The 25,818-nt window shown below is 43.5% G+C and overlaps 1 protein-coding gene across 1 annotated transcript in view; it reads left to right on the forward strand.

Moving 5' to 3' along the window:
• The window catches only part of LOC143817701 (uncharacterized), a 385,700-nt gene that overhangs the window by 289,502 nt on the left and 70,380 nt on the right, over positions 1-25,818 (forward strand). Inside the window, exons 17-18 of the mRNA XM_077299189.1 lie at positions 8,268-8,365; positions 8,472-8,643. Of these exons, the coding sequence (XP_077155304.1) occupies positions 8,268-8,365; positions 8,472-8,643 (270 nt within the window). The remainder of the gene's footprint in view (positions 1-8,267; positions 8,366-8,471; positions 8,644-25,818) is intronic.

A 25,818-nucleotide genomic window follows, 5' to 3' on the forward strand; every position in this document is an offset into this window, starting at 1 on the left:
TTTGGACACAGGTAACCATGTGCATGACTCCTGAACATCGGGAGGTGATTCGTTTTCTTGTTCTGCATAAAATGCATGATTTGGTCGTTTTGGGTCTGCCATGGTTACAGACCCATAATCCAGTCTTGGATTGGAAGGCAATGTCTGTGTCAAGTTGGGGCTGTCAGGGAATTCATGGTGATTCCCCGCCGATGTCTATTGCTTCCTCTACTCCTTCGGAAGTTCCTGAGTATTTGTCTGATTATCAGGATGTATTCAGCAAGTCCAGGTCCAGTGCTCTGCCTCCTCATAGGGACTGTGACTGCGCCATAGATTTGATTCCAGGTAGTAAATTTCCTAAGGGAAGACTATTTAATCTGTCTGTACCTGAGCATACCGCAATGCGTTCGTATATCAAGGAGTCTCTGGAGAAGGGGCATATCCGTCCATCCTCTTCCCCTCTTGGTGCGGGATTCTTTTTTGTGGCCAAGAAGGACGGATCTTTGAGACCTTGTATTGACTATCGGCTTCTGAATAAAATCACTGTTAAATTTCAGTATCCTTTGCCTCTGTTGTCGGACTTGTTTGCCCGGATTAAAGGTGCCAAGTGGTTCACCAAGATAGATCTTCGTGGTGCGTACAACCTTGTGCGCATTAAGCAAGGAGATGAATGGAAAACTGCATTTAATACGCCCGAAGGTCATTTTGAGTACTTGGTGATGCCTTTTGGGCTCTCTAATGCTCCTTCAGTGTTTCAGTCCTTTATGCATGATATTTTCCGGAAGTATCTGGATAAATTTATGATTGTTTATCTGGATGATATTCTGTTTTTTTCTGATGATTGGGACTCGCATGTAGAGCAGGTCAGGATGGTGTTTCAGGTTTTGCGTGAGCATGCTTTGTTTGTTAAGGGCTCAAAGTGTCTCTTTGGAGTACAGAAGGTTCCCTTTTTGGGTTTTATTTTTTCCCCTTCTGCGGTGGAGATGGACCCAGTCAAGGTCCGAGCTATTCATGATTGGACTCAGCCCACGTCAGTTAAAAGTCTTCAGAAGTTCTTGGGTTTTGCTAACTTCTACCGTCGTTTTATCGCTAATTTTTCTAGCTTTGTTAAACCTTTGACGGATATGACCAAGAAAGGTTCTGATGTTGCTAACTGGGCTCCTGCTGCCGTGGAAGCTTTCCAAGAGTTGAAGCGCCGGTTTACTTCGGCGCCTGTTTTGTGCCAGCCTGATGTCTCACTGCCCTTTCAGGTTGAAGTGGATGCTTCTGAGATTGGGGCAGGGGCCGTTTTGTCGCAGAGAAGCCCAGGTTGCTCTGTAATGAGACCATGTGCCTTTTTCTCTAGGAAGTTTTCGCCTGCTGAGCGGAATTATGATGTTGGCAATCGGGAGTTGTTGGCCATGAAGTGGGCATTTGAGGAGTGGCGTCATTGGCTCGAGGGTGCTAAGCATCGTGTGGTGGTCTTGACTGATCACAAAAATCTGATGTATCTCGAGTCTGCTAAACGCCTGAATCCTAGACAGGCCCGCTGGTCATTGTTTTTCTCCCGTTTTGACTTTGTGGTCTCGTATTTACCAGGTTCAAAGAATGTGAAGGCTGATGCTCTTTCAAGGAGCTTTGTGCCTGACTCTCCTGGAGTCATAGAACCAGTTGGTATTCTTAAAGAGGGAGTTATCTTGTCAGCCATTTCTCCGGATTTGTGACGTGTGTTGCAGAGATTTCAGGCTGGTAGACCTGACTCTTGTCCACCTGACAGACTGTTTGTTCCTGATAAGTGGACCAGCAGAGTCATTTCCGAGGTTCATTCCTCGGTGTTGGCAGGGCATCCGGGAATTTTTGGCACCAGAGATCTGGTGGCTAGGTCCTTTTGGTGGCCTTCCTTGTCACGGGATGTGCGGTCATTTGTGCAGTATTGTGGGACTTGTGCTCGAGCTAAGCCTTGCTGTTCTCGTGCCAGCGGGTTGCTCTTGCCCTTGCCTGTCCCGAAGAGGCCTTGGACACACATTTCCATGGATTTCATTTCAGATCTTCCGGTGTCTCAGGGCATGTCTGTCATCTGGGTGGTATGTGATCGCTTTTCCAAGATGGTCCATTTGGTATCTTTGCCTAAGCTGCCTTCCTCTTCCGATCTGGTTCCTTTGTTCTTTCAGAATGTGGTTCGTTTACACGGCATTCCTGAGAATATTGTGTCTGACAGAGGATCCCAGTTTGTTTCCAGGTTCTGGCGATCCTTTTGTGCTAAGATGGGCATTGATTTGTCGTTTTCGTCTGCCTTTCATCCTCAGACTAATGGACAAACGGAGCGAACTAATCAGACTCTGGAGGCTTATTTGAGGTGTTTTGTTTCTGCAGATCAGGATGATTGGGTGACCTTGCCGTTTGCTGAGTTTGCCCTTAATAATCGGGCTAGTTCCGCTACTTTGGTTTCGCCTTTTTTTTGCAACTCTGGTTTCCATCCTCGTTTTTCCTCGGGACATGTGGAGCCTTCTGACTGTCCTGGGGTAGATTCCGTGGTGGATAGGTTGCAGCAGATCTGGAATCATGTGGTGGACAACTTAAAGTTGTCACAGGAGAAGGCTCAGCGTTTTGCCAACCGCCGCCGCGGTGTGGGTCCCCGACTTCGTGTTGGGGATTTGGTATGGCTGTCTTCTCGATTTGTTCCTATGAAGGTCTCCTCTCCTAAATTTAAGCCTCGCTTCATCGGTCCTTACAAGATATTGGAAATCCTTAATCCTGTGTCCTTTCGCTTGGATCTTCCGGTGTCGTTTGCCATTCACAACGTGTTCCATAGGTCTTTGTTGCGGCGGTACGTTGTGCCTGTGGTTCCTTCTGTTGAGCCTCCTGCTCCGGTGTTGGTTGAGGGAGAGTTGGAGTACGTGGTGGAGAATATCTTGGATTCTCGTCTCTCCAGACGGAGGCTTCAGTATCTGGTCAAGTGGAAGGGCTATGGCCAGGAGGATAATTCCTGGGTGGTTGCCTCTGATGTGCATGCGGCCGATTTAGTTCGTGCCTTTCACGCTGCTCATCCTGATCACCCTGGTGGTCCTGGTGAGGGTTCGGTGACCCCTCCTTAAAGGGGGGGTACTGTTGTGAATTAGACTTTTTTGGCTCCCTCTTGTGGTCACTAGTGATATGACTCTGGGATTGTCTTTCCTCAGTTTGGCACCCACCTGGGTCGTTAGTCCAGGGGTGTTGCTATATAAACTCCCTGGATCCTCAGTCCAGTGCCTGGCATCGTTGTAATCAGATCCTTTCTGTTTGCTCCTGTCTGCTGGTCTTGGTTCTTGCAAAATTAAGCTAAGTCCTGCTTCCTTGTTTTTTGGTTATCTGTATTGCTCTTATTTTCTGTCCAGCTTGTACTAAATGTGATTCCTGATTTTGCTGGAAGCTCTAGGGGGCTGGTATTCTCCCCCCGGGCCGTTAGACGGTTCGGGGGTTCTTGAATATCCAGCGTGGAAATTTTGATAGGGTTTTTGCTGACCGTATAAGTCATCTTACTATATTCTGCTATTAGTCAGTGGGCCTCTCTTTGCTAAATATCTAGTTCATTTTTACGTTTGTCTTTTCTCCTTACCTCACCGTTATTATTTGTGGGGGGCTTGTATCCAACTTTTGGGGTCTTTTCTCTGGAGGCAAGAAAGGTCTATCTTTTCCCTTCTAGGGTTAGTTAGTTCTCCGGCTGGCGCGAGACGTCTAGAACCAACGTAGGCACGTTCCCCGGCTGCTGCTATTTGTGGTGCTAGGATTAGATATATGGTTAGCCCAGTTACCACTGCCCTATGAGCTGGTTTTTTATGTTTGCAGACTTGGTATGTTCTTTTGAGACCCTCTGCCATTAGGGTCATAACAGTCATCTTGGTACCTAATGGCAATCAGGCTACCTGTGGCAAGCACATGGAGTGCTGTGTGGCCCTCTAAAGAAATGCCACCCCACACTATTACTGACCCACTGCCAAATCAGTAATGCTGAAGGATGTTGCAGGCAGCAGATCACTCTCCACAGCGTCTCCAGACTCTGTCATGTCTGTCACATGTGCTCAGTGTGAACCTGCTTTCATCTGTGAAGAGCACAGGGCACCAGTGGTGAATTTGCCAATCCTGGTGTTCTGTGGCAAATGTCAAGCGTCCTGCACGGTGTTGGGCTGCGAGCACAACCCCCATCTGTGGACGTCGACACTCAAACCATCCTCTTGCAGTCAGTTTCTAACCTTTTGTGCAGACACATGCACATTTGCAAAGGCTGAGGTAGCGGTCCTGCTGCTGGGTTGTTGCTCTCTTACGGCCCCCACCACGTCTCCTGGTGTACTGGCCTGTCTCCTGGTAGCGCCTCCAGCCTCTGGACACTACGCTGACAGACACAGCAAACCTTCTTGCCACAGCTCGCCTTGATGTGCCATCCTGGATGAGCTGCACTACCAGAGCCACTTGTGTGGGTTGTAGAGTCCGTCTCATGCTACCACAAGTGTGAAAGCACAACGAACATTTAAAAGTGACCAAAACATCAGCCAGAAAGCATTGGTACTGAGATGTGGTCTGTGGTCCCCACCTGCAGAACCACTCGTTTATTGGGTGTGCCTTGATAATTGCCAATAATTTCCATCTGTTGTCTATTCAATTTGCACAAAACAGCATGTGAAATTGATTGTCAAACAGTGTTGCTTCCTAAGTGGACAGTTTGATTTCACAGAAGTTTGATTTAATTGGAGTTATATTCTGTTGTTTAAGTGTTCCCTTTATTTTTTTGAGCAGTGTATGTATATATATATACATATATATACTGTATATATGTAAACAAGCAAGTCCATATAATATAGCAGATGATCCAGGAAGGTGAGGGTAGGAAGTCTCAGATAGTGCAGAACATCCCGTGCTCTTTATCTACTTAGTAGAAGGAAGAGACAGAGCAGTAACCAGCTTACGAGTTTAGCAAATGCAGGTGGGGTCAGAGGCACAGAGAGAGCAGCACGAGCAGCCAGAAGCAGAAGGAACACTGGTCACAGGTGTATACAGCAGAATATGTGAGGGTGGGAAAACTGGATATCCACAAAGATTTGAAGGAGCATGTAGGAAACCAGGAAGCCACCAGGACCAGAAACAGGATACAGGCAGAATACTGTAGCACTTACTAGAGGCTGGGGTGAGGTTATAAAGCAGGAAGACAAAAAGCACATGACACAAAAGACGCCATCTTGAAAGAGGGCATGAATGCCCAAAAGATAATCAAAAAATATGCATAGTCCTGACATACATGCCGGACTCACAATCTACAAGTCCTTCTCACTAAATTAGAATATTATCAAAAAGTTAATTTATTTCAGTTCTTAAATACAAAAAGGGAATCTCCTATATTACTGTATTGTTCACACCATAAGACTCACTTTTTCCCCAAAAAATTTGGGATGAAAATGTGGGGTGTGTCTTATGGTTCGAACGCAGGCTTAAGCTACTTTCACACTAGCGTTGTGTGACGTACTTCGCAATGCGTCGTTTTGGAGAAAAAATGCATCCTGCAAAGTTGCCCGCAGGATGCGTTTTTGCTCCATAGACTTGCATTAGCGACGCATTGCGACCGATTGCCACACGTCGCATCCGTCGTGCGACGGATGCGTTGTGTTTTGGCGGACCGTCGGCACAAAAAACGTTCCATGTAACTTTTTTTGTGCGTCGCGTCCCCCATTTTTGACCGCGCATGCGTGGCCTCCCCCCTCCTCCCCGGACATTACAATGGGGCAGCGGATGCATTGAAAAACTGCATCCGCTGCCCCCGTTGTGCATTTATTTCACAACGTGCATCGGTAAATCGGGCCGACGCATGGCGACGGCCCCGTACCGACGCAAGTGTGAAAGTAGCCTTACCGGGGGGTTGCGGCAGCGGAAACGGCGGCAGAGGTGTGGCAATGCTGCGGCAGTGGGTGGTGCGAAGTGCACCTGAGCAGGATCCCTTCCTCAGGATGCAGGTGGCAGGCTGTGGTTATCCCGGTTGCTTGTGCACCTTTTTCTAACACACTTTTTCATTCCACTCAACTTTCCATTAATATGCTTGGATACAACACTCTGTGAACAGCCAGCTTCTTTAGCAATGACCTTTTGTGGCTTACCCTCCTTGTGGAGTGTGTCAATGACTGCCTTCTGGATATCAGTCAAGTCAGCAGTCTTCCCCATTATTGTGGAGCTAACTGACTAAGGGACCTTTTTATATGCTTAGGAAGCCTTTGTAGGTGTTTTTTGTTAATCATTCTAATTTACTGAGATAATGAGTTTTGGGTTTTCATTGGCTGTAAGCCATAATCAACAACATTATCAGAAATAAACACTCGAAATAGATTACTCTGTTTGTAATGACTCTATATAATGTATGAGGTTCACTTTTTGTATTGAAAAACTGAAATAAATTAACTTTTTGATGATATTCTAATTTAGTGAGAAGCACTTGTATATGTGCAGAATTAGCAGGTAATTGTAGCGCCCCCACTGCCGCAGGGCCGAGGGGTACCCGGTACCGGGCCTCTGAGTCTCTGCTCTGGGGTTGTCACGGTGGCTAGGCCCGGTCCGTGACCCTGCCGAGGGGCGCACAGTGCATGATGATGACGGGTGTAGATGTTGGTGGTGAGGCTGTAGTGGTGAAGTGCAGCAAATAACGAGGACACCAGGTTGCAGTCTCTTTACCTCTTTACTGAAGATCTCTGGGTCCTCAGTCCAGAACACGGTTCACCAGGCTGCGCAAGTCCGGCCGGTCCAATGGCACCTCCAGAGTTCTCTTCACAGGTGGAAATCTGTGCCTTCCTTCTAGCGCTATGTGTTGTGGTCCTTCCCTGCTGTGCTTACGGAAAGTCCCCACAACTGTTGTGTCTGTTTCTTAAGTTCCCTCACAACTCGATTAGATGATGTTCTGCTAATCCTCCGTCCCTCCCTGTTGTTCTGGATGGGACGGCACCCGTTTGACGGGTAGGCTCGGAGCTCTTCCGGGACCCTAGAGTCGCCCCTCTCCACAAGTTGCCCCCCAAGACTGCATAGGTGATTTAAGTTAGACAGCCCGCCTTAAACTGACTGTCCTGCCGCTGTTTGGAGTATTGCTTGAAGCTGAATGTTATGATACTCCCTCGGCGTTCCGGCCACCGGTAGTGCCCTTCAGTAGGATGTTGCTTCGGTCTTACAGCACGACTCCTACTGGTATTTCTCCTTTTGCGTGATCTCGTTTCTCACTCAGCACAATCTATCTCGCTTCTAGTCCTTCCTTGGGCACCGCCGCTACCCGGAGCAGGCACGGTCCCGTTACGTTCGTTCAAGTTGCCAAGCCTCTGTCAGGATCCCACCCCTGACAGAGACCCTACTGTATCTTCCCCTACAACACCCTCTGCCACAAGGTGTTGCCTGGTTCCAACCCAGTCAGCTTTCTGATCTAACTTCCTGCCTGACCCCCAGTTTACCCACTATGGTGGGGAGTGGCCTAATGAATAGCACCCTTAGCTCCCCCCGGAGGCCCGACTGTGAAATGTATTGGTGTCTGTGATACCTGATCAGATGAACTCCTTCAGTGCCATCAGACGCACCATAGCTCCCCATAGTGGCGGAGCCACAGTACTGCAACGACCAGGACTCTGGGGCGCTGCATAATCACCTTTGATGGTTTGTGTCCCCTCTGTTTCAGCTTCAACCTCTGGTCACCGCGCCTTTGTTGCAGGTGAACGGTGACATTGCTAGTGTTGTACAACAACTCAAAATCTCTGGCTTGGCTCCATATTAGTCAATTTGCTTCTGGCTCCTTGACTCTGTAATATTCGATACAATACAAAAAACTAAACCCAAGAAAAACTAAAATCAGCATATAGACTACAACAAGTAAATAAGTACATAGTAATGGTACATGTAAATAACATAGAGTACTTAGTTAACACTGTTTTGATCAAAAAGGCATGAAAGCGATCCCAGGATGACAAGGTATACCCATCAAGACGGTCTCTGGCATTAAAACCTTACCATGTGACAAACAACATCAATGTGAATAATAGCAGAGCAGTGCAAAACACAAGAAAAAAAATGAGCATATAACCTACAGCAAGTAAATAAGTAAATAGTAATGGTTCATGTAAATAACATATGGTACTTAGTTAACGCTATTTTAATCAATACCAACAAGTAGTTTTGCCAATATTGTTACACTATTATTCCAATGTAATGTTAAGAAATTTTTTTTAATATGGATAGATTAGTGTTATTTATGTAAAAAAAATAACATACACTTAGGACTATAAAATCTGTTTTTAATTATGCATTTTTTTTTAATACAGGCACATTGGTTACTGAAAATTTAAACAAAATCTTGCCTTTTGGTGTAAAAAATATTGCACTGAAGATCATGCCAAAGAACAATTCTGATAATTTAAATGCAAGTACATAAGTTCTTTGAATTAGACATTTTATAAACAGAATCTAAAACCTTATTCTGTGTTTCCTTGTTAATGTTTTTCTATACAATCCTTTTCTTTCACTAGAACTTTTTAAAAGATTTGGATCCCACTGACTTACTGCTGACATTGTCTGTGTGTTCTGGTGATGAGAAGTTTTGTTCCAAAAACAGTTTTTTGAAACCAGTTCTATTGGAACAAGTACAAAAAAATGAAGCTGTAAACAGAGCGGAGAGTTTTTTCCTACTGAAATTTAATGGTAAGCTGTTTCTGTTAAAAACCAGAATTTTTCTGTAAAAAAAAAAAATAATGTTGTGAATATCAATATATTGCATTTTTGAGTCACTTTGCCATCAGTTTTTGTACAAAAATAGCTAAAAGTATAATTAATTTTTTTTTACAGATTTGTACAAATATTTAAGTTCATATTCGCTCTCAAAGTGCCATATTAAGCACCAAATTTTAAACCTAATTTGAGAAAAGAATGAGTATTTAAAGAGGACCTTTCACCAGTTTTATCATGCTAAACTGGTCACATAATGGAAATTAGGACTGCAGAGCTGATTAAAACATCTCCTTTTTATTTCTTAGCTCCATAAAGTTTAGATTGTAATTTGTTATTCAACCAAAGGCGCGTTAGCAAAGATTCATCTTTTGGGTGTGTACTTTTCCCCCTTCAAGACGTTGCCCTATCATAAGCAGGAAGTATTCTGCAAAGAAAAAAACAGAACCTGCTCGTAGTGAAGCTTATCGCAAGCTTTCTCTGTGTGAGACATGTAATGACACCGTCTCGCTCTCCCCTGTTATCTCAGTATCTACAGTAGAGCAGAGCTATGTGTCATTACAAACACCACTTGCAGCTTTCATCTCACAGTAAGTAAGTGTTACTAGAGTGAGACATATTATGACTGACAATTGTATATATAAATTCAGGCAATACAACTCCTAGAGAGCATAGATAGAAGCAGTTAACTTCAGAACACAAAGTTAACTTCATAACATAAAGAGATGGAACAGCACTCCAAAATATGCAGGTTTGCCTTATAATTGATTTCTTGCTCATTATCAATAAAGACACACTGCATTATAAACGTACTTTCTAGTGATCGCAACATTTTGGGTCATAGACCCTTTGTCAGGCTTGAGCGAGTGGCAGGATACATGAGAAGATCATGAAGCCTTTAGTGAATCGGCATAACAGGTGGTTTTACTTTAAGACTCAGGCCATGTTGGCTTATAGTCAGGAAATAGGAGTGGTGTTCAGCTTTATCCCGCATATGAATGATGTGGTGTTCGAAAGATACAGAATACAGGACCTCTCCTTTCATGGTAAGTTGCAATTCTGGGACAGCACCTGTAAGTATAATTCTGTGACAGTTTAAGGCCTTATGCAAACAGCAAAGCTGTGTGTATGGATCCTGTGCATCAGCACAAGGCGTTCTTACAGGTTTATATTATGGAACAGTAGTTGCTTATTTTGTAACCATATGGTGGTTCAAACCATTTTTTCTACTAGACAAAATGTTTTTAAGGGAAAATAACTTCAGAATATGACATGGATTAGGCCATGTAATGATTTAAAAGAAAACACAAAAATGTACAATATGGTTTGTAATATAGAAGCTACAAGTGTTAGTCACCTGTCCTGGCTCCAGTGATGGGCCCCCTGTATTCCTTTTCTAGTGGCCTAGTGTGCTTGTTGTGGTACCATGGTAATGTGTGAACCTCCCATGTCACGATGCTAAAACTTTTCAGGCTGGCACAGGTGGTTTCACACTGCCTGAGTATTCCAGTAGTAAACATGCTGCTATTATATGCTTACACTCAGCCTAGCTACAAGACAAACCCAGCCTGCTTTCACTGAGCTGTGCTATTCCAAGGTATCTGTTTTCCAAGTTGGCTGTGCTGTTCCAAGGTGCTGCCTGCACACTATGCTCTGCTACACCAAGATGCAGAAGATTAGACCAGGAGATCAGAGCTGTATCAGTGCATCTCATGCACTGACAAGCCTAAGATATGGTGGGGGCATGATCTTATGACTGGTCAGCATTAGAGAGAGAGAAAAAAAGTACATGCCGCCAATAAAAACTAGCTAATAAAACACACTTGGATTTAACAAAAGTTAACTTAATAGGTTTCAAATACTTTGAATATATCTTTGCCACGTAGAAGTTAAAGAAAAAAAATGTTTTGTTCTGCTCTGTAGCCACATCGTGAGCCTAATTCAAAATGAAAAATTTGGATAAAGTCCTGTTTAATATATACTGTATATACATTCTGTACTGGATTTTTATATTTTTTAACATGCTGGATATTCATTAATATTTGATTAATTGATTAATCATATCCATGCTGCTTTATTTTTTTTTGTTTTATTGTGAACATTTTTGTCCTTGAAAATAAAAAGTTTGAAAATGAAAAAAACATACAAACCTTGCTAAGTGGCAGTGCAAACAATACCCTAATATATGGTATGTACTATATGCAAAGGTTTCCCTAGAGTAAATAATATAAAAAGTATGTAATACAAGTCATGTGGGTATTATTTTACATACAGTGGTAAAAATAAGTACCACTTACTTTGTACGTTTGCCCACTGCAGATCTCATGTCGTCATGCAGAACTCATGCAGATCAATGTCGTCCAAGAATAAAATATTATTTTCTTCAGCTTCCTATGACCTGCATGCCCATACACAGTGGGGGAAATAAGTATTTGATCCCTTGCTGATTTTGTAAGTTTGCCCACTGACAAAGACATGAACAGTCTATAATTTTAAGGGTAGGTTAATTTTAACATTGAGAACTAGAATATCAAAAATAAAATCCAGAAAATCACATTATATAATTTATATAAATTTGTTTGCATTTTGCAGTGAGAAATAAGTATTTGATCCCTCTGGCAAACAAGACTTAATACTTGGTGGCAAAACCCTTGTTGGCACGCACAGAAGTCAGACGTTTTTTGTAGTTGATGATGAGGTTTGCGTACATGTCAGAAGGAATTTTGGTCCACTCCTCTTTGCAGAACATCTCTAAGATTTTGAGGCTGTCGCTTGGCAACTCGGAGCTTCAACTCCCTCCATACATTTTCTATGGGATTAAGGTCTGGAGACTGGCTAGGCCACTCCATGACCTGAATGTGCTTCTTTTTGAGCCACTCCTTTGTTGCCTTGGCTGTGTGTTTTGGGTCACTGTCTTGCTGGAAGAAATGCGTCTAACTGGTCTGTACGAGCCAGAACTCTTAATTGTTGGTAGGGGATCAAATACTTATTTCTCACTGCAAAATCAAATAGATATTATTCATACAATGTGATTTTCTGGATCTTATTTTTGATATTCTATCTGTCAATGTTAAAATTAACCTACCCTTAAAAAATTATAGACTGTTCATGTCTTTGTCAATGGGCAAACTTAAAAAGTAAGCAAGGGATCAAATACTTATTTCCCCCACTGTACATTGTTTATTTCATAGTTGACCTAACACACTGAAGTCATTGGCATTGCATGGGTTATCAGAGTGTAAATTGTGCCTGTAACATATATTGATGAGTGGAGATGCGTTTGCAGTTTTAACAATTCTCCATATGATGCAGTGAGCCAAGATGTGTTACATCATGTGTAAAATGCATAGTGACACCTCACCTGACCTGTAAGCAACCAGATGATGATATGAAACTCCTCTGACATTAAAATTAAATGGTTTTCAAGCTTTCAGCTCTACGGCAATCAGAATCAGCATGAACAGTCAGTATAAATATGAATCCATTAGATTAAATTTGCATACATAAGTGTTCATTTTTTGAAGCCTTAAGGAAATTAATTTTCTTATTTATATTGTTTGAGGTTAAAGGATGTTTCAACCTTTTCATTTAGGAAAATATAGTTTATAGTTATGTATTCTGTGGACATACATTGGTATTTTATTATCACATCCACATCCTTAACCGCTTAGTGGCAGAGCAAGTTTTGGCATTTGTAACCAGTCCCCATTTTTTTTCTCAAATCTGACATGCGTCACTTTGTCATAATAATTCTTGAATGGTTCTACATATCCCAGTGATTCTGAGATTGTGTTTTTCATGACACATTATACTTTATGTTAGTGGTAAATTTATGTTTTGCATTTATTCATGAAAATATCTATATTAGACAAAAATGTAGAAAAATTATCACACTTTTAATTTTTCATAACCTTAACTGTTTCGCATGGGCTTCCTCACGTGTTGGGGCTGCAGGTACAGCTGATCATACAAGTGGAAGTATGGGTAAGGGGGTTCTATACATGAGACCATACTAATCATTGTTCCCTAATGGATTGCAGTACCTTGGATAGATGTGTGCTTTGCCTCGAATTATGGGCTGTGTATGCCCGGTTATATCTTTGCACTAGCATTGTGAATTATAGAGGTGGCACCTGTTTACAAAGTGTATGCACTAATTTTTCATGTGTGGTATTCTATTGCTTTTTCTCAGATTTTTTATATCATTGCACCAAGCACTTTATGCATTTATATAACGACAATTAATACTATATGTTTATATAGGGGCCCATTGTTATCCCACCATATCACATTATTGATGATCAGCTGTCTCAAACACCAGAGGCTCTGTTCTTTTGACTTCTTTGATTTTTGTTACATAAATGTATGCCTTGTATTGATATAATAAACTTTCTTGGATTTTTTTATATACTGGTGGACTGTGACGCCATGTTTTTTGTAGGAATAATAAAGGGGATATCAAACATGTCTAGTTTTTTATTATTTTAGTAGTGAAAAAAAAACCTGAACTTTTAGAAAAAAAATTTTTGTGACTGTTACCATTTTTCTGTCGATGGAACTGTTTGAGGGTTTATTTTTTACGGGGTGAGACAGCATTTTATTGATGCCATTTTGAGGCATTGCTGTATATAGTACAAGCAATCAAATGTTTGCAGGTTCAAGTCCCTTTAGGGGACTAATAAATACAGTGAAAATGGAAAGTAAGCACATGGGGATGTACCGTAATACAGATTAAATAAATACCATTGGTGAAGAAATCCGCTTTGTGGTTCTTTAATCTCCATTTATAGTTTTCTGCTAAATAGATTTCTTCTAGGGGTCTTCTCCTCAATGTTAATTTTAACAAAGCAGATGGAGTCTCTTCAGACTCCATCTGACCGCTGTTCTAGCAGTGTCCTGTACTTTTAGGAATGCAGAAAACTATGGTTGGTGATACTTTTTTTGCACCCCTAAAAAAATGGATGCAGTCAGGAAAGTGGATGGATGTTATACTGAATAATTCCATTGGGGTTTTTGTCTTAATTCATTTTTTTTTGCAAATTCAGATGTAAACCTTGACTTAAATGCTTACTGTACACCACAGGGTAAATAAGTACCTAGCCTAATACTGATTTTTCAGAGGCAGAAAAATTAAAGAAATTGCAGTTCAAGAATTGTTTTTACTATGCAGTGATTGAATGGTAACCTTTTTAATTATGTAACTGTTTGGTAACCGCTTTGGTAAGTGAGTTAGTGCAAAAAGTGAGATCTTATGATAATGAAAAAGATCTCACACTTTGTCTGCAAGAAGGGCCATGGAAGGTCGTGGGATCCTGGTATGCAAAGATCCAACAACCCAAAAGCTCGAGTCCGACTTCTGATTGAAATCAAGCCTTTTCGTAGGACAATAGAGAGTGTTCTGCACAGTTTTGACAATAAATTATATTTTATGGTATGCTGAAGGCTATATTTTAAGAAAACTCTCATCAAAACCATTCTTGTGGAAAACAGTAAATTGAAGATAGTAAGAGTAGGGATGTGTCTGCAATCCCGCATTTGGGGCCTGATTAATTAACCCCTTAGTGACAGAGCCAATTTGGTACTTAATGACCGGGCCAATTTTTACAATTCTGACCACTGTCACTTTATGAGGTTATAACTCTGGAACGCTTCAACGGATCCCGCTGATTCTAAGACTGTTTTTTCATGACATATTGTACTTCATATTAGTGGTAACATTTCTTCGATATTTCTTGCGATTATTTATGAAAAAAATGGAAATATGGCGAAAATTTAAAAAAATTTGCAATTTTCAAACTTTGTATTTTTATGCCCTTAAATCAGAGAGATATGTCACACAAAATAGTTAATAAATAACATTTCCCACATGTCTACTTTACATCAGCACAATTTTGGAAACAAAATTTTTTTTTGTTAGGGAGTTATAAGGGTTAAAAGTTGACCAGCAATTTCTCATTTTTAGAACACCATTTTTTTTTAGGGACCACATCACATTTGAAGTCATTTTGAGGGGTCTATATGATAGAAAATAACCAAGTGTGACACCATTCTAAAAACTGCACCCCTCAAGGTGCTCAAAACCACATTCAAGAAGTTTATTAACCCTTTACGTGCTTCACAGGAACTGAAACAATGTGGAAGGAAAAAATGAACATTTAACTTTTTTTGCAAACATTTTAATTCAGAACCATATTTTTTTATTTTCACAAGTGTAAAAACTGAAATTTAACCATACATTTTGTTGTGCAATTTCTCCTGAATATGCCGATACCCCATATGTGGGGATAAACCACTTTTTGGGCGCACCGCAGAGCTTGGAAGAGAAGGAGCGCCGTTTGACTTTTTCAATGCAGAATTGGCTGGAATTGAGATCGGATGCCATGTCATGTTTAGAGAGCCCCTTGTGTGACACCATTTTGGAAACTAGACCCCTTAAGGAACTTATCTAGATGTGTGGTGAGCACTTTAAACCCCCAGGTGCTTCACGGAAGTTTATAACGTAGAGCCGTGAAAATAAAAAATCGCATTTTTTCTACAAAAATGATCTTTTTGCCCCAAAATTTTTATTTTGACAAGGGTAACAGGAGAAATTAGACCTCAAAAGTGGTTGTGCAATTTCTCCTGAGTACGTCGATACCCCACATGTGGGAGTAAACCACTGTTTGGGCGCACCGCAGAGCTTGGAAGAGAAGGAGTGCCGTTTTACTTTTTCAATGTAGAATTGGCTGGAATTGAGATCGGACACCATGTCGTGTTTGGAGAGCCCCTGATGTGCCTAAACAGTAGAAACTCCCCACAAGTGACCCCATTTTGGAAACTAGACCCCTTAAGGAACTTATCTAGATGTGTGGTGAGCACTTTAAACCCCCAAGTGCTTCACAGAAATTTATAACGTAGAGCCGTGAAAATAAAAAATCATTTTTTTTCCCTCAAAAATGATTTTTTAGCCTGCAATTTTTTATTTTCTCAAGAGTAACAGGAGACATCGGACCCCAAAATCTGTTGACCAGTTTGTCCTGAGTACGCTGATACCCCATATGTGGGGGGGCACTGTTTGGGTACCCATCAGGGATCGGAAGGGAAGGAGCGCCGCTTGGAATGCAGACTTTGATGAGATGGTCTGCGGGTGTCATGTTGCATTTGCAGAGCTCCTGATGTACCTAAACAGTAGAAACCCCCCACAAGTGACCTCATTTTGGAAACTAGACCCCCCAAAGAGCTTATCTAGATATGTGGTGAGCACTATGAACCCCCAACTGCTTCGCAAAAGTTTATAATGTAGAGCCGTGAAAATAAAAAAAATCATATTTTTTCCACAAAAATTTTTACTTTCACAAGGGGGGAATAAACCACTGTTTGGGCGCATGGTAGAGCTCGGAAGGGAAGGAGCGCCGTTTTAGAAAGCAGACTTTGATAGAATGGTCTGCGGGCGTTATGTTGCGTTTGCAGAGCCCCTGATGTACCTAAACAGTAGAAACACCCCACAAGTGACCCCATTTTGGAAACTAGACCCCCCAAGGAACTTATCTAGATGTGTGGTGAGAACTTTGAATGCCCAAGTGCTTCACAGAAGTTTATAATGCAGAGTCGTGAAAATAAAAAATATTTTTTTTTCCACAAAAAAGATTTTTAGCCCCCAAGTTTTTATTTTCACAAGGGTAACAGGAGAAATTGGACCCCAAAAGTTGTTGTCCAATTTATCCCGAGTACGCTGATGCCCCATATGTGGGGGTAAACCACTGTTTGGGTGCACGGCAGAGCTCAGAAGGGAGGGAGCGCCATTTGACTTTTTGAGCGCAAAATTGGCTGTGGCGTTTAGAGACCCCCTGATGTACCTAAACAGTGGAAACCCCCCAATTCTAACTCCAACCCTAACCCCAACACACCCCTAACCCTAATCCCAATCCGATCCATAATCCTAATCACAACCCTAACCCCCAAAACACGCCTAACCCTAATCCCAAAGATAATCAAAACCCTAAACCGAACACACCCCTAATCCTAATCTCAACCCTAACCTCAAAACCTAACCCTAATCCCAATACACCCCATCCCTAATCCCAACCCTAGCCTTAACCCTAATCCCAAACCTAACCCTAATCCCAAATGTAACCCTAATGCCAACCCTAATCCAAACCCTAATCCCAGCTCTAACCCTAACTTTAGCCCCAACCCTAGCCCTAACCCTAACTTTAGCCCAAACCCTAACTTTAGCCCTAAACCTAGCCCCAACCCTAACCCTAACTTTAGCCCCAACCCTAACCCTAGCCCTAACCCTAGCCCTAACCCTAGCCCTAACCCAAGCCCTATCCCTAGCCCTAACCCTAAGGCTATGTGCACACGTTGCGGATTTTGCTGCGGATCTGCAGCGTTTCCGCATCTGCGGGTCCGCAGCAGTTTCCCATGAGTTTACAGTACAATATAAACCTATGGGAACCATAAAACGCTGTGCCCATGCTGCGGAAAAAAACACGCGGAAACGCAGCGGTTTACATTCCGCAGCATGTCAATTCTTTCTGCGGATTCCGCAGCGGTTTTACACCTGCTCCATAATAGAAAACCGCAGGTGTAAAACCGCATGGGAATCCGCACAAAAACCCCGGTACATCCACGATAAATCCGCAGGAAAAACGCAGCGTTTTGGCCCTGCGGATTTATCAAATCCGCTGCAGAAAAATCCGCAGAGAACCATTCTACGTGTGCACATATCCTAACCCTACCCCTAACCCTACAAATGGATAATCCTAAACACACATCAAAATCCATAATAGACTACCTCAAAAGGAGCAAGCTGAAGATTTTACAGTGGCCCTCACAGTCCCCTGATCTGAACATCACTGAAAATCTGTGGCTAGACCTCAAAATAGCAGTGCATACAAGACGACCCAGGAATCTCCCAGAACTGGAAGAATTTTCCAAGGAACAATGGATGAAAATCCCTCAAGGAAGAATTAAAACACTCTTGGCTGGCTGCAAAAAGCATCTGCAAGCTGTGATACTTTCAAAAGGGGGTGCTACTAGGCAGGGACGGCTCCAAGTTTTTGAGGGCCCCGGGCAAAAGAGTCTCAGTGGCCCCCCCCCCTTTAACACATACCACGATTCATGATGCACAGATATAGCAGAGAAATATAGGTATAGTACAATGCCAGATTTCACTTCTTACATGAGTGATAGCTATTGTAAATTCTACAATACCATACAGCAGAGGGGCTTTATATAAGTCAATTTTTGTGACCTACTCCCTCTTCCTCAGTTACCAGTAGGCATTTTATTGTTAGCTGAAGTTGCTGCAAAGAAAAAACTGCATACATTGAATATGACAATTTTTTAATGGAAAACTTTTTAAAGTAAACATTAGAAAGTATTAATGTAGAACATTTGTAAAAATGGGTTGCAGCAACGCAACATATCAGTATTCATTGTCCCATTGTTTTGAATTCACTGTCGATTTGTAGTGCTGATGACTGACCCCAATAAGTGACATGTGGAAAAATGCAGCTTAAGAGCTATAAAAACAAGAAAACAAAAAATAAACCAGTAGCGCAATTCGGTGGCAAACCAAAGATTCGATTTGAAAATTGATACCACCACAGTGATCGAATAATATCACATACAAGGAACAAATACCACAACACCATGACCAGACCACATATTACCACCACAAAGTGACCAAATAGTACATACAAGGGACAAATACCGCAACACCAGGATCAGACCACATATTACCACCACATAGTGACTGAATACTACAATACTGATCAAAAATAAAAAAAACACAATACTAATATCACCATAAGTGCCATTATACACAGGAGGTTGGTACTTAGTATGCAGTGTCTGTGTACAGGTAATACAGTGATTACCAGTGACATTATACACAGGAGCTCTACATATAATGTATAGGTAATACAGTGATCACTGGTGACATTATACACAGGACCTCTGTATATAGTATACAGCAGAGGTGTCAAACTGCATTCCTCGAGGGCTGGAAACAGGTCATGTTTTCAGGATTTCCTTGTATTGCACAGGTGATAATTTAATCACCTGCACAGAATGATTCCAGCACCTTGTGGAATGCTAAGGAAATCTTGAAAACACTCATGGTTTGAGGCCCTCGAGGAATGCAGTTTGACACCCCTGGTATACAGTGTATAGTGTCAGTGTATAGGTAACACACTGACTCACCAGTGACATCTCTAGGTGAAGTCCTTTATCTTTGTTTTTCATCTTTCATCCAGCACAGACTGCCATCACTTCTTCCAGCCAGGGCTCATCTCTGCAGGAAATAACACAGTTATCTTGAGCTCCACTTGCAGAACACATTACTTAATTTTTCCCAACTTCTACGTTACACCAGATGAAGAAAAATAGGTGACACAGTATCACTCTACACAGTAACAGGACCGCCCCCCCCATTTAAAACAGTATACTCAAAAAATAAAATAAATACATCACTGCAGTAATAATACCCCTTAATTAGCCCCTATGGTAATAATATTCCCCATCCTGGCCCACGTGTGTATCATTCCTGGCTTCAGCCAAATGTTCTCCCATCCTGCCCTCATGAGTATCCATTCAGCCCCATATGATCTCCCCATCCTTCCCCATCTGTCTCCATTGTATCCATCCTGCCCCATGATCCTGCATGATCTGTCTCCAACCCTGCCCCATCTGTCTCCAATCCTGCCCCCAGTGTCTCCAATCATGCCCCCATGTCTTTCATCCTGCCCCGTGTCTCCAATCATGGATTGGGGATACAGGATCTCCATTCCTGCCTCCATCTGTCCCCAATCCTACCCCCAGTGTTGCCAGTCATGCCCCCAGTGTCTCCAGTCATGCCCCCATGTCTTTCATCCTGCCCCCCTGTGTCTCCAATCATGCCCTGTATCTCCATTCTGCCCCCATGTCCAGCATTCTGCTCCCGTGTCCAGCATTCTGCCCCATGTCCATCATTCTGTCCCCGTGTCCAGCATTCTGTCCCCGTGTCCAGTATTCTGCCCCCCCATGTCCAGCATTCTGTCCCCCGTGTCCAACATTCTGTCCCCATGTCCAGCATTCTGCCCACGTAGCATATAACACAGCCCACATAGTATATAGCACAGCCCACGTAGTATATAGGACAGCCACGCAGTATATAACACAGCCACATAGTATATAACACAGCCACGTAGTATATAGCACAGCCCACGTAGTATATAACACAGCCATGTAGGATATAACACAGCCCACGTAGTATATAGCACAGCCCATGTAGTATATAGCACAGCCACATAGTATATAGCACAGCCACGTATTATATAGCACAGCCACGTATTATATAGCACAGCCCACGTAGTATATAGCAGCCACGTAGTATAGAACACAGCCACGTAGTATATAGCAGTGTGAGCACCATATCCCTGTTAAAAAAAAGAATTAAAATAAAAAGTTATATACTCACCTTCTGGCGGCCCCTGGATTAGCGATGCTCCCGCCAGCTCCCGGATTAGCGATGCTCCTGCCAGCTCCCGTTCCCAGTGATGTTTTGCGACAATAACCTGTGATGACATAGCGGTCTCGCGTGATCCTATGTCATCTGGGTCATTTCGCAAGGCATCACTGGGAACTGCCAGGAGCATTGCAAAGATCGGGAAGGCTGCAGGGGCAGCCGGAAGGTGAGAATAGCACGATTTTTTTTTTTATTATTATTTTTAAAATATCTTTTTACTATTGATGCTGCATAGGCAGCCTCAATAATAAAAAGTTGGCCACACTTGTCAAAATGCCCCCCCCCCGTCTCGCTAGGGCCCCGACACCTGCCCGTGTGCGCTGGGAGCTGACGCTGGCCATGCTACTAGGTACTAACCCATTTTCCTTTTTGTAATTTGTAAAATGTAAAATATGACTATATATATTGTGGAAGATCAGCTTAGGCTACGTTCACACTAGCGTTGTGCGCCGCTGCGTCGGCGACGCAACGCACGCAAAAACGCGTCAAAACGCACGCAAAAACGCTGCGTTTTGCGACGCATGCGTCGGTTTTTGCCGAAAATCGGACGCAAGAAAAATGCAACTTGTTGCGTTTTCTTGGTCCGACGCTTGCGGCAAAAAAGACGCATGTGTCGCACAACGCAACAAAAAAAACCGCATGCGTCCCCCATGTTAAGTATAGGGGCGCATGACGCATGCGTCGCCGCTGCGTCGCCGACGCAAACCCGACGCACATTAGCTTAACGCTAATGTGAACGTAGCCTTACTCAACTGCTCCTCAAGGTAGACACAGGCACACGTGCGGTTAAAGTCTCTGGGTGGTTTGTTGCATCATAAACCAAAAACCCCAAATGGTAACAGAAAAACAGCCTTTCTGGCTCATAAGAAATTAGATAGTTCATACACAGTCCTGCCCAGTACTTCTGAGACAACACATATGGCAGCTCGCACAGGAGTTTCAGTATGGAGACTTCCTTGCCTCCACACAACACAGACCGAGGAAAAAAAAATTGTCTGGACATTTATTTCCCCAGCCACACCCTTGAAGTGGAGATATGGTAGTAGGCGTCCCGTCCATCTCTTTACCTACTCACCTAAAAATCCACCCACAACATGGCCGCTTACCTCCTTCAGCATGTAGTATGCTGAAAAGAAACTTATGGGTTTCTAGATCATGGAGGAAAGCAATCTCCGTGACATATATCTCCCCTCACATACAGTGCCAGTGACCCTGTCATATATTCCCCCCTCTGCCCAAAGCTGGGGGCTTTGACACCTTCAGCCAGCCGGCCGCGACCAATCAGCGACACGGATTTCTGCGACAGACAGACGGAAGTACCCCTTAGACAATTATATATATAGATTGGGAATAAATCACCAATAGTACCCCACAATTCCAAGAAACGCCCTTACTTGCTTCTTGTAAAGAAGTTGCGGCCACTCTTAAATCGCCTCGATCTTGTTGATTTGCGGCTTAATTTTGCCTCTCCCAACGACATAGCCTAGGTACTTGGCCTCTTCCTTCCCTATGGCACATTTTTTTCCAGATTTATCGTGAACCCCACATTTCTTAAAGCAGCAAGAACCATCTGTACTTTTAGCAGATGACTAGCCCAGTCAAGGCTAAAGACCACTATGTCATTGAGGTACGCTGCGGCATACTTCTTATGCGGAACCAAGATCCGATCCATCACCCTCTGGAAGGTGGCCGGGGCCCCCTGCAGACCAAGGGCATTCTAGTGTATTGAGAACACCCATCAGGCGTTGAGAAGGCTGTCTTCTCCTTGGCACTCTGGTACATGGGGATATGCCAATAGCCCTTCATCAGGTCCAGGGTTGTAATGTACCTCTTGGGTCCAAGTCTCTCAATGAGTTTGTCCAGTTCATTCAACTTGCTCTAGTCATTGCAGAACCGCCACTCATCTTCAGGCTTTGGTACGAGGACGATGGGACTCGACCATCCAGTTTTCGTCTCCTCTATCACCCCGAGGTCTAGCATCCTCTTCACCTCATTGGATATCACCTCACACCGTACTTCTGGAATTCTATAGGGCTTGAGGTTCACTCTTATGGTTCTGTCAACAAGTCATGCTCGACCACCTGCATATGCCCCGGCAACTCTGAGAATAGGTGCTGGTTCTGCTGCAACAGCTCCTGACACTGTTGCCTCTGGGCCGGTGTCAGTCTCTGCAATGGTGACATCGTCCACGGTGACTTTGGGACTGGCTCCCCGCCAAGGGGTGTCCAGCGATTCTCAGTCTCATCAGAGTTTGAGCAAGTTCACATGATAGACCTGGTGCGGTTTCCTTTGCCCCAGGTGGTGTACCTTGAAATTAACTTTGCCCAGTTTTTCCACCACCTCATATTGGCCTTGCCACTTGGCTAGGTACTTGGTCTCCACTGGGGGGATAAGCACTAGCACGTGGTCCCCTGACTGGAACTGCTTCAGCTTCACTGATCAGTTATACACCCTTGCCTGTGCCTCCTGTGCCTGGAGAAGATGTTCCTTCACAATAGGCATCACTTTTGCCATTCTCTCCTGCAACTTGGCAACATACTCTTTGATGCTGCGATGTGGCGTGACCTCAGCTTCCCACGTTTCCTTGGCGAAGTCCAGGAGCCCTCGCGGATGTCGACTATACAGAAGTTCAAACGATGAGAAGCCAGTAGAGATCTGGGGAACTTTCCTGATGGAGAAGAGCATAAACGGAAGAAGGTAGTCCCAGTCTCGACCATCCTTCTCAATGACCTTTTTGAGCATGGCTTTCAAGGTTTTATTAAAGCGCTCTACTAGGTTTTCGGTCTGTGGATGGTACACTGAGGTTCACAGCTGGGCAATCTGGAGGACCCTACAGAGTTCTTTCATTACCTTGCTCATGAAGGGGTTTCCCTGGTCTATCAGAATCTCCTTCAGCAAGTCCTTCCTAGACAAAATATGGACAAGTTCCCTGGTGATACTCTTAGCCAAAGAGTTCCTTGGGGGTACTGCTTCAGGGTAGTGGGTCGCATAGTTAATGACCACTAGGATACATTGGTTCCCTCATACAGACTTAAAGGGAATCTGTCACCTCAAATTGGCGGGATATGTAAATGCCTTTTTTCCAGTCCGATGGGCGGCGTTTCGTCTTCATTTCTCCACCCCATCCGTCCCTGTTGTCCACAATATGTTCGAGAATTAGAGTACTTGTCCTCTATAGTTTGCACATGCGCAATGCAATCTTTGCTCGCGCACGCGCAGTATGCTTTACCCAACTGCGGGCAAACCCGAAAAGCATTACTGCGCATGTGCCCGCGCACTATGTCCCAGAACACAGCAAAATATTTCTGGGACATAGTGCGGACAACAGGGACGGATGGGGTGGAGAAATGAAGATGAATTGCCGCCCATCGGACCAAAAAAAGGCATTTACATATCCCGTCAATTTTAGGTGACAGATTCCCTTTAACTAAAGGACCTACTAGGTCCATGGCAATTCGCTGAAACTGGATCTCTATTACCGGTAACAGTACTAGAGGACTTTGCAGAGGGAGCGGTTATCTGGCAGGTGCGGCAGGATCTACAATAATTCAGGATCTCCCAATAACATCTCGGCCAATAGAACCTCTGCAGTATTCTCTCTTGCGTTTTCTCCACCCCAGATATCCCCACAAAACATGCGAATGTGCCATGTCTAGAACCCTCCGCTGGAATGGCCCTGGAACCAACAGGTGCTTCACTATTTCACCTCCCCTCAGTGTAGTCACTCTATACAACAATTCGCTATTGACTGCAAAGTCTGGGCACCTGGTGTCAGCCACCAGCTCTTGAGCAACCCCATCAATCACAGACACATTTTGAAAGGCCCCTTTTAGGGTAAGATCCTGCATTTGAGCAGTCCCAAAATTTTCCCCAGAAACCCACAGCTCAGGAACCTCGGCCTCACTGGTAACCGTTTCGTCCTTATCACCAGCTAGGAGACACAAGGGGAACTCCTCCACCTCTGACTGTCACAGGGATTCTTCAGGGTGGCGCTGGCTCCTGTCTGAGCCACTAGGCAACCCTGCCTTTCCCCACAAGTCCCAGAACAGGATGAAGTCCTGCCCGATTATTACGGGTTGTAGTAAGTCTGACTACCCCGACCTCATGGAACTCTGTACCACAGCTCCTTTATTTATATATATATATATATATATATATATATATATATATATATATATATATAAAACTTCCTTCTCACCCCTAGTAAGGGTGGTCTTTTTTTGTCTTTTCTCACTCTCGGATCCTCTACCAGAGGCCTGGGAGTTTGAGAGTTCTGCATAGGATCATAGTTGTTCCCAGCATTGCTCTTTTCTGGACAGAAAGTTCAGATGTTTCTCCTTGGATCTGTTGTAGCCATTTTCCCAACTTAGGGGTCACAGCTCCAAATGCTCCTACCACCACGGAAATTACTGTTGCCTTCACCTTCCGCATCTTGTATTGCTATGGCACTTCCAGTTCTTCCTTCCAGATCTCTTGTTGCCTTAGGCTTTCTCTCAGCATCTCATCTTTTGGTGCCATTCTCTGATGTTTTCCTGGATACTCCGTTTCATCCATGATGGTGGCTTGGATGCTTATAAAGCCTCAACCACCCTCCTTTCTGTTGGTATACAATCTTTGGGTGCTAGACTTAGCGTGTAGACCTCCATGCATTGTGAGGAGTTTTCGTGTCTTCACATCTGCAGCTTCCATCTCATCTTTTGGACAGCACAATATGTCAGCAGGGTATCTGATAACTGGCAGGGCATATGTATTGATAGCATGGATTTTATTCATCCCATTGATCTGGCTCTTCTGGACCTGTGGTACCCTTTGATGGTATTTGGATGTTGCTGCTTTCCTTGCGTCCTCGTCATGGTTACCATATCCCTGTGGGATGCTGAGGTACTTGTAGCATGTCTGTACATCTGCTATGTGCCCTGCTGGTAAATCTACTCCATCTGTCTTGACTAACTTGCCTCTCTTTATTACCAACCAGCCGCAGTTCTCCAGTCTGATCAATGTAGATCCTTGTCGAGTGGATCAGTGAATTGATGTCTCATCATTTTTTTCACATACAGCTTGATGTCATCCATGTAGAGGAAGTGACTGATGGTACTTCCACTCTTGAACTTGTATCCATAGCCAAACTCTGTAATTATCTGACTGAGGGGGTTCAAGCCTATGCAGAACAGCAATGGGGACAGTGCATTACCTTTGTATATGCTGCAATTTATGGTCACTTGTGCTAGTTGTCTTGCATTGACTTACAATGTTGTTCTCCATAGCCTTATTGAGTTTCTGAGGAAGGTTCTTAATTTCCTGTTGACAGTTTAGAGAGCCAAGAATTCACAGATCCATGTGTGTGGCATTGAGTCATAGACTTTCCTGTAGTCAGTCCAGGCTGTGCTTAGAGCTTCTGGTATTGGTCCCAATGCCTTTCTGAGCTGGATTCATATGGCTCTGTAGCTTGGTGGCTATGATGCCTGACAGGAGTTTTCCATGTTGTTGTAAAGCAGGTTATTGGGCGGTAGTTGGATGGAACTGTTCCTTTGAGAGGATCCTTCATGATCAGCACTGTTCATCCTTGTGTTAGCCAAGCTGGGTCGTGGCCTGTTGGTTCATGTTGGTTCAGTTGGTTCATCTGCTTTGCCATGCATTCATGTACAACTGTTAATTTCTTT

This window comes from Ranitomeya variabilis, chromosome 3 (assembly GCF_051348905.1).
Source record: "Ranitomeya variabilis isolate aRanVar5 chromosome 3, aRanVar5.hap1, whole genome shotgun sequence".
In the NCBI taxonomy this organism is placed as follows: domain Eukaryota; kingdom Metazoa; phylum Chordata; class Amphibia; order Anura; family Dendrobatidae; genus Ranitomeya; species Ranitomeya variabilis.